At 40.0% G+C, this 16,725-nt stretch overlaps 1 protein-coding gene across 1 annotated transcript in view; it reads left to right on the top strand.

Moving 5' to 3' along the window:
* The window catches only part of CFAP47 (cilia and flagella associated protein 47), a 702,231-nt gene that overhangs the window by 72,568 nt on the left and 612,938 nt on the right, over window positions 1-16,725 (top strand). The window contains exons 10-15 of the mRNA XM_082245539.1: window positions 6,366-6,588; window positions 9,533-9,685; window positions 9,854-10,043; window positions 12,400-12,496; window positions 13,410-13,626; window positions 15,144-15,388. Coding sequence (XP_082101665.1) covers window positions 6,366-6,588; window positions 9,533-9,685; window positions 9,854-10,043; window positions 12,400-12,496; window positions 13,410-13,626; window positions 15,144-15,388 — 1,125 coding nt within the window. The remainder of the gene's footprint in view (window positions 1-6,365; window positions 6,589-9,532; window positions 9,686-9,853; window positions 10,044-12,399; window positions 12,497-13,409; window positions 13,627-15,143; window positions 15,389-16,725) is intronic.

Genomic DNA, 16,725 nt, shown 5'->3' on the forward strand with positions numbered 1-16,725 from the left:
AGAGAGTGAGAAAGAGAGGCTGCAGTTGGCAGCCTTAGCTTACAGGTCTGCACAAGGCAAATGTATTTTGCAACAGCGCAGTAGGAAGCTGATCCCAAGGAAGCTTCAAGGGAACAAGGCCATTTGTGTTGGTTTGAGGAGCAGACCTAAGGCCTAGGGGGGAGGCCTGAAGCAGCCATATGGCATGTGAGTAAGCCAGGAGGCTGAATTTAACAAATATATAGTAATGGTGGAACCTCTGCGAGGGACAATTGCTGTTTTGTGAACTTTCTTTATACCTTTAAATAAAAGTGGGTTGCCGTGCCCTTAACCTCCCTGGCGGTATGATTATTTCAGATTTTAGGTGCTGAAAGCGGTACTATTATTTTGCATGTAATTCTTAAGGATGAGCAGCCCAAACCAACTATTTACATATGATTTTTTTTACTGTGCGTTCTTCTTTATAACATCTCAGGTATGATAAAGTTTGAAACACCAAACCATAAATGATAATATAATAAATAACTATAAATATAACAAATAATAATATAATAATAATAATACTTTTTTTTTCAATTAATTATAGTAAATACATTATCAAAAACACTGACATTTTTTTGGGCCAAACAAGGATGCAATATTAGTAGTCATATTGCTTCAGTAAACGTCCCGGGTATGGAAAATTTTAAAACAGGGTACTGTACAAAGTCCGACGTCACAATCAGGACAATAGTACCGCGTTTCTTTATGGATTTTCCTTCCAGTGTCGTCATGTATAGAGCAGCAAACCACACACATCCTTGTGGGTGCAGACTTCTTTTCTGTTGGTGGAAAGGAGTCCATAAAGTGATGACCAGTCAGGCGTTCTTGGTTCACAACACCAGCAGCACGACGTCCAGACCTATTTACAGCCGTTGGTGTTTGGTGCCTGAGAAATATCAGTTCGGCAACTTTACGAACAAAGTCCACATGAACCACAGGCCTGTCACTCTTTTTTTTTTCTAGTAGAATGAATGCGTTCCGCAAACATTGTACAAGAATGCCTGAAGATTGTTGTTTCCGCATTGCCGGATAAAAAGTCATGGCCTGGTCAGCTCTGTCCACACCTCCCATGGTGTTATTGTAATCCATCACCAGTTGTGGTTTCATTACTTTGCTTCCACCTTTTGTGTGTACCATGAGAGTAGAGGTGTTGTGAATGGTACTCATTAAGCACATTTTTTTTATCTCAGTGCCATCATTTTGCCTTTCTGTCAGGCAACTATTTCTCCTGCCTTGAGCTTTTTATTGGCAAAGGTTGGCAGCATGTCACGCCGGTTAGCTTTAACGGTCCCATATGCATCCGTCTTGTTTTGAAGAAGGAACTCAGAGTTCTGGAGACGTATAAAAATTGTCTGTGGTTACACAGTACCCCTGATTCAGCAATGGTTTAGTCAACGTAAGAACCAAAGCGTTTGCCATTCAATAACTAGTGAATCGTTGGTTGAATTTGGTTCCTTTCCCGATGTATAGGACCGAATTCCATATGTAACCAGTGCTGGATTCAAATAGCATGAATGATTTTATGCCAAAGCGTGCTCTCTTTGACGCTATATACTGTATCCAGCTGAGTCTTCCTTTGTAGGCCATTAGACGTTCATCCATACAAATGTCTCTATCTGGTTCCTAGGACTGCTGGAAATTTTTCAAATCTTTTTCAGTTTTGGAGCTGGATGAGAACTCTCATCAAATTCATCATTATTTGCAAAGGGCAAATATTTCATAATGAGCGAAAATTTGTATTCCGACATGACCGTGCCAAAAAAAGGAGTGGCCCATAATTTGTTGGTGGTCCAATACCACTTCTGCAGGGGTTTCCCCACCACTCCCTGCAGAATAATTAGGCCCAGAAACTACCAGATGTCCTCTTTGGTCACTGGTTCCCACATTCTGCTCTTTGAAAACCGCCGATGCGCAGCAGCTTGTTGCTCCTGGTACCGATTTTGTTTCCAAAACAATCTTTTCAATAACCTCATTGGTCATAAAGAGTTGAAGGTATGCCAAGGGGCTGTCATCCTCAACATCAACTTTAATACCAGGTGCTCCAGTAAATGGGAACCATGGGGGCGCTACGTGCTCCGTACCACAGTCAATCGAGCACCAAGTCCGCACATCGTTGGGCACAGTCGCAGGATCATTGCTGAAATCGCTTTCTGTGTCTGATGATGAACTTCCCCATGAATCGCTATCACTCCATTCTGCAAGCGATTCTGTATCACTGTCGCTGTTTTCCAGCAGGTCATATACCGCTTTTGAGGTGGCGGCACACTTTTTTTGATGCCATGGTCGCTCTGCATTTTCCAGACACAAAGTACAGAAAAAATGCAGGAAGGGCACCGGGGGAAAGCACTGGGGGCAAGCTAAGGTCAATTTATTTTATTTTAGTAATGTAATCCAATAGGATTACAATATATCAGTGTGTTTGTGTATTTAACTGTTTGAATTTGCCGCCGGTTCCATCCCCCTGTGACGTGACGCTCGCAGGAGATGAAAGCCGGGGCTCACAGCATCGGGCGGAAGATCCGGCTGCCGTATGCTGCTTGGATACATCGCGGGATCCTGGAACAAGGTAAGTACCCTCTCTTTCAGGATCCAGCGATGCTACCGAGTGTGGCTCAGGGTTACTGCTAATGGCAGTGAAATTCCACCCCGAGCCACACTCGGGAATACCGCCAGGGTGGTTAAAAATGCAGTCTGAACTGGCACTATTTCTTCAAATCGCATGCACTACTTGAGTTGAATCGCCCCAAAACTTTACAATATATATATACATGGTGACATCAGCGAGTGACCCCACCCCTTTGTTATTTAAGAACTGGCAGATGGCGGGAGTCTTCAGCGGGAGTAGACTGTTTTTATTCTTTTTTCGGGTCGGCGGTGGCGGCGGCAGGTGTCATGATTAAGGCTGGATCTACATCAGGGACTTTTTTTTTATTTTTGTTTTTTAAATAAAGGACTTGTCAAAAACTGCACCCTACTCTGCCCCAAAGCAACCCCCCCCCCCCCATGTTGAGGGTATGTGGCCTAATATGTTTCAGGAGGGAGGCACTCACATCCCCTCCCTTTCATGACCTGCCGGGCTGCATGCTTGGATAAGGGTCTCGTATGTATTTTGGGGGGACCTCACGCCATTTTTTGCTGCGGTTTTCCCCTTAAAATCCATACTAGACCTGATTTTATTATTGCCGGCAATTCTTTTTTTTTACATTTAGCTGTCAGTGGGGAACCCCGCTGACAGCTGATGACTCATCGGTTGTTAAGGATGTGGCGGCCAGCTTCCTGTCCCGCTCCTTAACAACCAGCTAAAAAGAAACCCACAAAACGCATCAAAAATGCAACACTTATCCAATAAAGTCTATTACATGCAAAACACAATCTGAAAAAAAATCTCTGACTCTTTCCACAAATGACCTGGCTGAAAAACGCATAGATGTGAACTTGTACCATAGGAAACCATGTTAAATGGACTGCAATGCGTTTCTGCACATAAAAAAAGGCATAGGTGTGAACCTAGCCTTATAGCCCAATGCCAAGCTGATCTATGAGAGCTTAACTGTGTAATCCCTTTCTTTGGGCTGCCTACTCAATAGACCAATCAAAGAAGCAAGCATGGAAGGCTAACAAAGCTGCTTCAAAATACAAGCTAATGACTTAGCGTTGTTAGAGTGCAATAGAAAGTGCCATTACTGGCAGGGTCACAAGGTAAGAATAGATGGAATCAATTCACAAAAACAAAAACTTTATATAGTGAGACATGATACCATACATATTGAAAAAAGAGTTTAGATACCATTTAACATATTGGGATTAATTTACTATAGGTAGAGCGTTCACTTTGAAAAAGAAGTTGCACTTGACCTAGATCTCTGCCCTGTATAACAACCCCACTGCAAGAGTGAAGGGGAATCGAGGTTCAGTTGTTCCAATGGGACAAGGCAGGGATGTCCATTATCGTCCCTGTTGTTTGTTTTGGTGATGGAGGCTTTCATTGGCAAAGTGCTAATCCTAATGCTAATGTTACGTGGTTACGAATTGGCAATATGGAGCATAAACTCTCCGCATTTGTGAATGATGTCCTTTGCTTTGCCATCAACCTTCATGAAACCCTGCCCAATCTCTTGCAAGAATTGGAGAGATTTTTCCTAAATTTTTTCCAAATGCTCCTGGTGACGATACCCAAGTCTTTTTCCGCTTGGTACGTCGTGCACTTTCAGGCTTAGTATGGCAGGGTAAACCTCCCTGTTTATCCTATCTACTTCTTTGCCGCACTAAACATACTGGAGACCTAAGACTGCCCAAACTTTTCTCCTACTATCAGGCTAATGCCAGGCTAATGCCTTGATATGCATTGTTAACTGGAACCTACGTGTCTAGGACAAACTTTGGGTACCTCTTGAGAACGTTTTCGCGGGTCAGAATTTGGCTCATGTTCCGTGATTGGAACGTATGTATAGGGGACTGGCAGATTCCACGTCTCCATTGTCCCACTCTACTTTGGCCGGCTGGGATAGGATAAATAGGACACACAAACTGGCCTCATTCTCTTTCCCTGTTTCACCATTGGGGTTTTTTTCCTGGTTCACCCCGTGAGAACGTCGGCCTTCTTTGTCCCCTGGGGGGGGTTCCGTGGAGGTCAGTGCTTCAAGTTTTTGGCTGGTACTGAGCTGAAATCTCTGGCAGCGCTGAAGCAAGAATGGGACATTAGTCCATTCGATTTTTGGAGGCACCTGCAACTGCTGTATTTCTTGGAGGCATGATATGGTTTGGTGATTCCCTCAACCCCTTTTGAAGCTCTGTGTATGTCAACGGAGAGACAGACGAGACTGTTATCTTAGCTTTACCGGCTATTACTTGACTTTTCCACCCAGACGGTCCCATATTATATTAGTAAGCAATGACTTAGCACAGGAGTGTGAAATGCATCTGCAGAACCATTGTGTACTGTGTGATCATGCTGCAAATTTTATGGTCATGAAATAAAGTATTTGCTTTTATCCCTGGATTGTGCTGCCACTCTCTTCAAATGCTTCTTCATATGATGATCTGGCCATGGACCAGGCAGGGACCTGGGTTTATACAGCAGCTAGAGGATCCCTGCAGGCTGCCTTGAAGGGGTGTGTACCCAGTACAGTCTTCCATATTATATCATGGGAAAGACTGGGAAAATGAACTTTGCCCCAGCCTCTCGAAGAACCAGGTTGCTAAAATTACTTAACTGATCCATACATCCTCTTTCTACTCTAGGACACAGGAATCTTATTTTAAATTCTTAACGAGGTGGTATGGGGCCTTGGACAAGTTGTCCCGCATTTATCTCTCGGTGTATTCACATTGCTGGAGATGATGTGGGCAAAGGGGAACATTCCTGCATATTTGGTGGGACTACCCCCGCATTAAACCATTTTGGGTGGAGATCCGGGACATTACAGCAAAGACCATACAACATCAGCTATTGCTCTTGCCTGGGTGTTATCTCAATGGGATTGGCTTCTAACCTCTGTAATTTTATTGTACTGGAGTGTGTTTTTTTCTCAGGATGTATCATTATGTTTTCTATATGCTCATAAATAAACTTTCTACATGATTGGGTATTCTTTGCAAAGTGACATTTCAATATATTCACCAAGCCCTGGAGAAAATTCTCTTACAAAATGTAACTTCCCTTACAAAGTGAACCGTCTATTTGCCTTTAATAAATAATCTCCTATATATCCGTTAGCTATGGTGTCAGGGAAGGCTCTGAACTTTGGTGCACACAGTAATATTCCAACCTGAAACAGGTTTATAAGGATTGCTGGTTTTACAGCAGTCTGACTAACTGTACCAGTTGTGTTGGTGGCAGGACCGTATTTACCATTAGGCACAGTAGGCAGCAGAGATAAAGAGATGGCTTTTTCCTTTATAGGTATTAGCCACACTTTTCCCATTGTCAGTAGAAATACAGCCATCTCTAATCATTTCTCCCATGCAGTGTCACGAAATTCTAAGCCAGAACCAATAAAACATAGAAATGTAGTTAGGTAGTCTTAGCAGGGAGGTTTTACATTGGGTGTCATTGGCTGTGTGCCTACAGGCTGTAGTGATGGAAATCCAGCCCTGGATTCCTCAAGCACATGTGCAGAGCTCATCAGAAGCTGCCCCACAAACAGAACCATGTATGGAAACCCCATGTGCGGGAAGGCAGGCATCAACATTTTGGGAACTGTGCAATAGCTTCATATTCCATTCAGGTCTTAACTACCATAACTACCAAAAGTACTGATTCTTTTTCTTTAAACAATGCAATACATTCATTGCTTACCTCAGGTCAGAGAACACGGCCTCAGTATTTACCATTTGTATTGCAGGAATTACTCCTTTGATTACTAACCCTGTTGGACAGTTTGTACAAGCAGCACCTCAAGAATCTACAATGGTAACAGAATCCTCACGCATGGCCACTTTGAATGCTGTTAAAACACACATACATGATCACCAGAAAACAAGTGATGTTTACAAAGACGTGCAAGTGGCATTTCCAAATGATCGAGCAGCAAGCATAAGACCTAGTGACCGCAAAGCACAATACAGGTACTGTAGGTTTGTTCAACTGTGTGGAATTAAAAACATTGTTATTGAAAAGAATGTTATGGCACTATAGCTAATAAACAGTTATACAGATTAAAAAGGTGCATATTACTTTAGCCTGATGGATCCTGACATGGTTTTTAAATTAGCAACTAGATTCTTATGAGTGCAAACTTTATTAGTGTTACTTTATAGGTAATTTAAACAGAAACATGAAGGAGTTCTAGAATACAGACATTTGTATGCTTTAATACAGTATAAAACATGTACTGACTTGGATGGACAAAGTGTTTCCAGTAACAGTCTATAGAGCTTAATCCAGCATTTTATGTGCTGTAACTTGTAAACTCTACTTCTCACAGAGTTCCTCTAAATGTTTCCAACAACTATTGTTTTTAATTCCCTTTGACAAATCCTAGGCATAGCTTTATTTTCGGATTGTTATAGAAAATTCTGGGATCACATTACAAGACAGCTATAGAAAAAATTGTGTATTCTGCTAAATGTATCACTGCATCCAATAATATACATGTATTAGAAGTATACAGTATACAAATTCATTTTTTTCCTATTTCACATGCCTTTAATCATATTTTTGTCCTCATTTACATACTGTTTAAGCTGTCTAGAAAAAGGGATTGGACAAAACGATATTGTTGCAGAAGGATGCATGAACAATTGCAGTAACATATTTTTAAAACCTACATTTAGACAAAATAAAAAACAGAACAAGCAAAAGGGACATGACATACTATTAATCTGATGTGTCCCTTGTGTTGCTGGCTTCTGCATTCTTTGAAATCTTCATCCTCTGACACCCCCCCCCCCACTCCCGCTAACATAATCTTTCAGTGCAGTAGAGGTTGATAGAGCTATGTCAGCTGTAGCAGACATGCATCAAGAGTGCCCAACTATTCCACCCATTTTACCTAGCTCCCCCATTAATAAAAGCCATGCTACGGCCTTCATGAATGAAACAGGATCTATAAGTGGGGGGGCTGGCCTTTCAATCATCCATAGAACCTGTCTCATTTAGAGAAGCTGTAGTATGGTTTCTATGAATGGCAGAGCTGGATGGAAAGGGCGAGCATAGTTGGGCACTCCTGATGAATGCTTGCCACAGCTCAATCAACTTTTTCAACCCCTACTGCTCTGAATGATTATGACAGCAGTAGTAGAAGGGGTCAGAGCATGAAGATTCTAAGGAATCCAGGAGCCAGCAGCACACGTAACACATCAGATTAATAGAACATCGTGCCCCTTTTGCTAATTGTATTTAATGTATTTTGTTGCATTTTTTCTAAACCTAATTAAGTCTTGAAAGCTTAAAGGAGTTGTAAAGTCAAAAGGTTATTTATCTGAGGTCTCTCTATGTCCAGCAATGTCCATGAGTGTCTCTGCCGTCCGAGATTCTCCCTCCTGATTAACTGAGATACAGCTGCAGTGCCATTAGCTCCTGCTACTGTCAATCAAAGTCAGGTAGCCAATCAGGAGAGGGAGGGGACGATTGCCTCCATAGCAAGCTGCTTTCTGTGGGGGAACTGAACAGGAAGGAGAGGCCAGGATCACAGAAGAGGGACCCAAGAATAGGAGGATCCAGGCTGCTCTGTGCAAAACCAACTGCACAGAGCAGGTAAGTTTAATATGTTTGTTATTTTTATAGGAAAAAAAAACGAGACTTTACCAATCACTGGGCTCTATTCTCCCCACTTTACAATCATTGTCAATAAAGGTGCATAGCTAACTCTTTCTCAGGGAGTGGGGCCATAATGTCCTGAACTCACAGTATGTGCTTAATCTTCTGGTTTGTGTGTCAGCAGTATTTTAGATTCAAATATGCCATTGTGTTGTGAAAGAATGCTTTATCTTTGTAGTTCTGGTGATGGTTGATTTTTAATGAATATATCAGCAGTCTTGGGATTTCAGGTCAATACTTAACAGATGTGGTCAACTAAAAAAATAGAAATAAAATCCCCACTACAGTTGGTGGTATCACATGACCTCAGCCTGTTTGATTTGGTCTCTTGATCAGTGGCTCTTTATTTTCCATCCAGCCTACAACATTCATAAACCCGATGCATTTAAATGAAAAATCGTAACATGACATTTGGACCAACAACAAATACACATATGCATAAATACATTTTATTTTTAATTTTTAGCAATGCAAGTTTTGAGAAACTGTCTGAAGTGTCACTTTAAGACTGAAACTGCTGAAGTTTACTCTATTGTTAATTGATGTTTAAAACCCAATGTAACACTCATCAAAAATTGCGGCTGCAGCAATCTCCCAGCCAAGGTGTGATATGCCTCTGTGAGTCACAGCTAGAGTTCTCAAATCAGTAAAGCTCATGTTCCACTGTGATTGCACAGCGCTAGCTGTCATACAATGGGGGAACATTAAACTCACTTAGAAGGCAGTGGTCCCTCTGTGAAGCCTGCAGCCTGGGAATGAGGAGCACTTGGGCTTTCTCTGTTATAAAGAACCTAACAGTATAGCACCTATAGTGAACAGATTTCTGGCATCCACCGTGGAGATACAATATTTCTTTTTATGAAAGTTTATTATGGGTTTTAAATTCCTTCTCTACTCAAATTGACTTTTATGTTTTGCATTGTTGGCACAAAAAAATATACAGGCTTTCTAAATATTTGCAGAAATGCAGTGGTGATATTTCGACTAGAATTTCTAGATTCATCCAGCTGCTACAGCTAAATAATGGTGTCAATAATTTATAATCAGTAAATAACTGGGTAATCCACCTGCAGATGAGTGATACCTTAATTATTGCCTGTAGAGAAACAAACCACTGCCAATGATCTTATCAGTAAATTGATTTAGAACTTTTTTATTATTGTTTTTAAGATACTTTATGTATATTCTTTTGTAGCATATATTTGACATTACTTACAGCATGAAATATAAAATAACTATTTTATTTATTAGGACTATTTTTACCAAAATGGAGAGATATAACTATGTAGATCCTGATTATGCATACACAGACGAAGAAGAAACAATAAAGCAAGCCCATAAGGACTATTATACCAATTATATAAAAAACAGGAGAGAGCAACGCATTAAAGAGAAGAAAGACAGGTATATTGTCTTTGTAATCAACCATGTGCTATATCTTAGAAGATGATATATTACATACTTTCCACTCCATGTCTTTGTATGTTTCATTTAAGTTTATTTTAAGTTTTGCTTTCCTAACTTATTTTCTTTTTATTTTTTTTTATTTTTTTCTAACTTATTTTCTTATAGAGAGTTTCAAGAAACAAACAATGATATAGAAATTGGCATTACACCAGCAGCAGGTCTACAGCCACCAACTTACTCAGTTGCTGAATGTTTTAACGAGCAGAAAAAAACAAAACCTGTTCCCGTCACCAAAGGCCGCATGTTGACAACTCGCCAGCTGACATATGCAGAATCGAGATCTGTGACCAAAGAAGTAAGTACCTTACACCTTGAAAACCTAGGACCATGTGGTGCTTGCAAATACCTGTGTTAGCTTTCAATCTGATCTCTGTGTCTTTGTGAAATTGCTTGGATAAGGCTATGCACAGAAAAATGAAATGATAGGTAAGTAACTTTAACAGTACACTTATCTTATTTGGTCCCCTCTGGTCTGTTAAATATACTATTCAAAGTGTTTTTTTTTTTAATCATTCGATAACTGATTCGGTTGTTGATCTTGCCAGAAATATTATCAGCTGATAACTTCCTGTGCTCCCTGCCTGTGATGCAGTCTTTAGCTGGGTATATAAACTTACTTTTTTTTAGTTCAGCGAGGTGGATGGTGGAACCTTCCCTGCTGCGCTATTCCTCCGCTGTCAGAATACACTGATCAATGCTGAAGCTGACTGGCTGATCAAATTAAAGTTTCCAGCAGTCCCGTTTGACAAACAGAGATCTACAGTTTGACTTCTGTTAACAGGGAGGGCAACACACAGATCAAAATTTGGTTGGTCCTTGCTGAACCAGCCTAATTTAGATCTGTGAGTACCTAACGTTGCCATTTACATTGTTCTCAGTTGTTTCTGCAGAGTTTAGAACCATTCCTCACTTCTCCTTGGATACAGTACAGTGAGTAAACATCACCTTAAGTCAGGAAGTCGGCTATTAGCAGAATCAGAAGGTGAAAACAATGGAAAAAAAAAACCCTAAAAAAGAGAACAAATGAAGCCATCACATCTAAGGACTGGTAGACTGAATTATTACTTTTTTTTCTTGGGTTTATATAAGCTTTAATCCCCATTGTAGGGGCGTAACTACAGGGGTTGCAGGGGTTGCAATTGCAACCGGGCCCCATGCTCCAGGGGGCCTGGGCGGCTCCCCTGTACACCTGGATAGGAGAGGCGGCAGGGGCAGCATGTAGAGAAATCACTGTCCTCCTGAAGCTGCAGGAGGAAAATGGAGGAGATCAGTTCCTCTGTATGCTGCCCCCACCACTCCTCCTATCCAGTTCACTTGTGTACTGCTGTCTCTGGGCCCCAGTGTGCTGCCCCCCCCTACTGTGCTGCCTCCCCCTACTGTGCTGCCCCCCCTACTGTGCTGCCCCCCCCCACACTGGGCTCCCTTCCCTCTCCTGCCGGCTGATGCAGGGGATGTGTCACAATAGAGAACCAGGAAGGGGTCGGTAAATATGTAATTTACCAGCTCCTTCCTTTTCTGAATGGACAGAGTCATAGTCAGTGACATTGTAAAAAAATAAAATAAAATGATAAAAAATAATACAATTAAAATACCAAAAAATAAAAACTACTGACACCAGTGGGTGAACTTCCAGGATTGCAAAGGTCACACTTGCAACCGGGCCCTAGCATTCCACTACCACGGGGAGGCCCCAAGATGGCAGGAAGGGGGCCCACTACAGAACTTGTGAAAGGGTCCCGCTGTGGGACCGTAATAAAGGGCCCCACACTGAGAGTAAATGGCCCCGGGATTAGTGAGATGAGCCCCAGGCTTGAAGGGAAGGGCCCCAGCCAGGTGTCCGGGGGCCCTTCATGGTTTCTTGCACTGTGGCTCTGAAGGTTCTAGTTACGCCTCTGCCCCATTCCCTCTCAACGCTAAGCCCTGCCTCTGTCATTCTGGCATTTGATAGTTGAATGACGGGGTGAGAGCTTACTGTGGACATGTGTAGAAGCCTAAGCCCTAGGTACAGTCTATTCCTAAGGCCAAATAAATTTCACAGGAACACAGAGATTGATTTGAAAACCAACATGGTACATTTTTAAGAGAGCTTTGAAACATTTTTTGCCAGTTCTGGTCATAAGGCCTCTTCAAACTAGCTTGCATGCTTTATGCTTTGTATAATACGCACATGCTGATGTGCATTGTTTAGGCATGGTATAATGTGTTGTTACAACCTATCACATAAAGAAAAAATATTTTCTACATGCCCCCTTGGGCCTTATATGCTAATGCATGTAACATGCATTCATTTGCTTTGTAATAATGTATAATCTACTGGTACTATTAAGTGAAATACTTTATTGTTGCCATCCAGATATCCCTAAAATGTTTTGTAATTATGGACATTAAAATAATGGTTTTAAATAGTATTAAAATATTTAATCCTAGAGACTCTAACTTCAAAAAACACTTCCTAAATGGGAAAAAGTAAACTTTACAAATACCCTACAAGACACAATCAAGATTATATACTGTATATTACTATGGTCCTTAGGATGTCCTTGAAACCAGAGGCACCACCTGAATTGAAAACTTTGGCTTCATATGCATACCTTACTTGGCATTTTCTGCTATTATTTTGTCATAATAATATATTGTGCTCCGTGCTTTAGATTAATGAGGGGCTTAATGCAATGCCGTGCACTGTATCTGAGAAGGAAGACTGCAGCTTGGAACTGACACCACAGCAACTTCATCGAGTAGTTGTAGGTAAGAGCTGAAATATAGAAACAAGGCTGTAAAAAGCCTCAAGCAAACATTCTTCTTCAGCAGTATATTCAAAAATAAACTATATAATTAACAAAACAGATAAATAAATAAACAGAAGGTAGACATGACTATAAATTAAACAGAAAGATCTGTTTCAACTTGGTGTGCCAAAGAAACCAAATACATTTTTTTTTATAGAATAAACATAGAGGATTTTTAGGCACCCAAGAAAGATAGAAGAAAAAAATTATAAAATATGTTTTACAAACTTTATTGCAAATACCATAACAATTATTATAAGTAGGGCAATGGCTGATCATTAGGTATTGGGTCAAAGATGGACCATTAATGATCCCACAATACATAAACAGAATATAACTAAATTCACACTGTAACCCTGTAGATCATTGATGGGTACACCCATCCATCAACCATTATTACATGGAAATTTTTTTTTATAAACACCACTGATCCATTGACTAATCAATATATAAGTACAGATACAAATTGGATAAACCAACATGATGCCATATGAGATGAATGTTACATGACGGATGCCCAGTAGATACTGAGCCTCAACACATTTCAATTACATGTTACATAGTTACATATTTAGTGAGGTTGAAAAAAGACATCAGTCCATCCAGTTCAACCTTTGATGAATGTAAGCTAATCTTCCTCAGGAGGAGATAAGTAGTAATTCATCCACAAGAAAATATGAAAATAACAATGGAATCAAACTGAATTCTGTAAATCCCGATATGTTGTCTGTGAATGAATATAAGAATTGCATGAACTACTTTGACAGGTTGCCTTTTTCCAGATACAGTAAATACAAAATTCAACAAAACTTAACAGAATTTAATTATGTTTGTCTTTTGATGTTTGTAACATTTTCCTTTACATTTCACAGGGCCTTCGACAATAGATTTTGGTGAAGTCTGTGTACGATCCACGTCTATTAAAGAACTGAACATCATAAATAGTCTTCCCATGTACATCTGGGTTCAGGTGGAGATAGATTGTGATGAGCTGCAGCAAACTAGCCCCCTTTCTCATGTTGTGCCACCTATGTCAAAGACTGATATTCCTGTTGTCTTTGAAACAAACTCACTAGGGAAATTTAAGAAGTAAGAATTATCAATGTATTTATTTGTTTTTAAAAAATAAGAATAGCCATTGACAGGATCTCTTAAGGGCTCTTGGTTCAAAAATATCACTAAAGACTCATGCAAGTTTTTGTGGATTATTACTAAATATGTTGGCATTAAAGTGTACCTTAAAGCTGACTGCACTATATTTTGATACATCAGAGTCCAATTATTTGATTTCCTGGGATGGATGGTTAAGTTACCCATCCTTCCATTTATGGTGACCATGGACAAGCAGGTATCTTTTTAAGATTAACGGCCAATGAGACATATGTCTGGCTACAACAAGAACACACTAGAGTTGTAAAATGCATCTTCGGTGACATGATTTCTATACTTACAGTCCACCACATAAACTAGGATAAGGACAGGGAACAATCTTAGAGAACACTGACAATACCCATCTTCACCTCAACACATATGCACTGATATACACTGTGTATACTCTAGCTTTTCTCCATCACTAGTCTAGGACATTAAAGTTTTTGAATAGTGTAAATGGAGGAATGGCTACCCTATCCCTGGGTAAATTGTAAATTGTATCATTTGCCCATAGCTAGCACAGCTGCTCCTGTACTTCTGCCCTTGTCTACCTGGTATCATACGTCCACTGTGATGATAATCTCTAGCGGTATTAATTCTCAAAATTCTCCATGGTTGAGAAAAATCTATAGTAGTTTCTGAGAAGAGGGCTTGTGATCCATTAAAAGTGTTCTGGGATAGAAAGGAAGTGAAGAAGAGAAATGAGTAGTGCTGGGAAAAGAGGTTGTAGATGTCCAGTGTCCACATTCTGATTTTATATCAACATGTTTCACGTTACTCTCCCTATTCCCTACCCTTACCAATGACAAACAGGCTTCCAACTGCACTGTCTCTCAATCCACCAAATGTTATGTTGACAATATTTTTTATTATTGTATTGCCTAATTATTAATGAAATCATAGAAATATGACAAGACAAATCTCTTCCCACAAACCTATGATAAATTATAAAATATATAGAAATAATAATACTGTTGAAGTTGTTTTAAATGAGATTGAAAATACAGTATATATACCAGTTGTCAGTCAGAAACTTACTTTAACTATATGGAAGTCAAGCAGTTAACATCTTTAAAGTTATTGTACTTAAGGGAATAACCTTTTGGTTACTGTCAGCATTTTATTTAGTACTGCAGGCTCACCAGGACTTTATGCCCTCATTATTAATAGATAGACTCTTTAAACATATTCTTTCATCAGCCACCTTTATGAGCTAACATGGTTCCCAGATGCAATTCTTTGTGACCCTGAAGCTATAGCTAAGATCACAAGCACTAGAAAGTAATAGAGATATATATGTGTGGGCAGGCTATTTCTTTGAATGATCAGACATTAAACTGTGTGGTATGTTCTTTGCATCTGACTCAGTGTACTATTTTTGCTGGTTATTATATCACTACTAACCCAAACAACTATAAGTATTAAAACATGCATTTTTTGAATACTTTTTACAGGTCAATTACCTACACTGTAAACAGCAAACATGCTGGTCACATCCTTGTAACTGCAAAAACGGTTCCTGTTGCCCTTGAGCTGTCATCTCACGAGCTGATTCTTAAACCGAACAATGACTTTTTAGCTGAGACAGGATTTAGATCGTCCATAAGATTATACAATCGCAGAAATCACCCAGCTGAATTTAGCTGGAAGCCAATCATAACTGAAAAAGGAATAGCTTTTTCAATACGCCCAGCAAGAGGTAATTCAGCTAGAGCTTTGTTTGTGATTTTTAATACAATTACTGTTAGTATATTGTCTTTATTTTTGTATATTGAAACAGTCCTAGTCCATACTGCTCTACAGTTTAGTGAAAGAGTGCATGAAGAGGGTAAGTGAATGAGACAAAATAGTTTTTTATTAAATGTAACACTATATATAGCTGGTTACTTTCAGATTGCATATTCTCAGAGATTAAATTAAAGTAGCCAGGAAAGGCCCAGTAAAATGGATTTCTACAGTTTTATAAACCCCGGTTTTATCGGTCTTCCCAGCATCAAGAACATTGCAGGAACATCTGATGATTATTTTGAGTCCAAGCCTCACAAATTTAGAATTAACGTCATTATATTACTAAACGCCCCATAAACAAAATCCTCAAACTGATAGAATTTATAAATTCACTAATGCTGTCATTAAAGCAAAACTAATCATCTATTTTTTTAATGCAAACACTGTGAATCTGTGAGTGAAAACGTATGTATGCATGCATGTATATTCACAAATCTGTGTTACATTTTGCATTATTCATATTATATATCAACCATATGTCATCATGCCTAATCTGTTTCTTAGCATTGGTAGAAGGTGATTCCATCTAACAAAAGTGATGTAATCATTGGCTCACAGCATGAACTATTATTCTTCCTTGCAGGAAAATGGCATTTAACAGGGAGGTTCTAGCACTCCCTAAGGGTCCTTTCACACGGCCGCTCCGTGTGTCCGCAAATCATCCTATTTTTTTGCGGATGATTTGTGGTCATAATGTAAGTGAATGGCACTGCGGATGTCAGCGGAATACCATCCGCTGACATCCTATTTTCCTCCTTTCAGTTCTGTTCCGTTTTTTCGAATGGAACAGAACCCTATTTTTTCTTCCGTGTAAAAAACGGAAAGGAAGGAAAATCGGATGTCAGCGGTGTCATCCGCTGACATCCGCAGTGCAATATACTTACATTATGTCCGCATATCATCCGCAAACGGATGGGATGATATGCGGGCACACGGAGCGGATGACAGAAATGTCATCCGCTCCGTGGGAAAAAAAAAAAAATTCCCGCAGCGGACCTTTCACACGGAGCGGCCGTGTGAAAGAAGCCTAATTCTCCTTGTATTTTGTTCTTTTATCAGCCACTCTGTATTTGTTTTCTAAATGCAGCTGGAAGGGAGAACACAGGACAGGACAGGGAAGAGTCTCACTCTTCTGTGTGGTGATGGTCTCTGTCCCTTATGCAACTGTGGCAGCATAATGAAATTGTATGAGGGAAGTATCAAAAAGCCTAAGGGCTGATACACACTGAAATATGTGCATTTGCATGC

Source organism: Pelophylax lessonae (assembly GCF_965119305.1).
Source record: "Pelophylax lessonae genome assembly, chromosome: 2".
In the NCBI taxonomy this organism is placed as follows: Eukaryota; Metazoa; Chordata; class Amphibia; order Anura; family Ranidae; genus Pelophylax; species Pelophylax lessonae.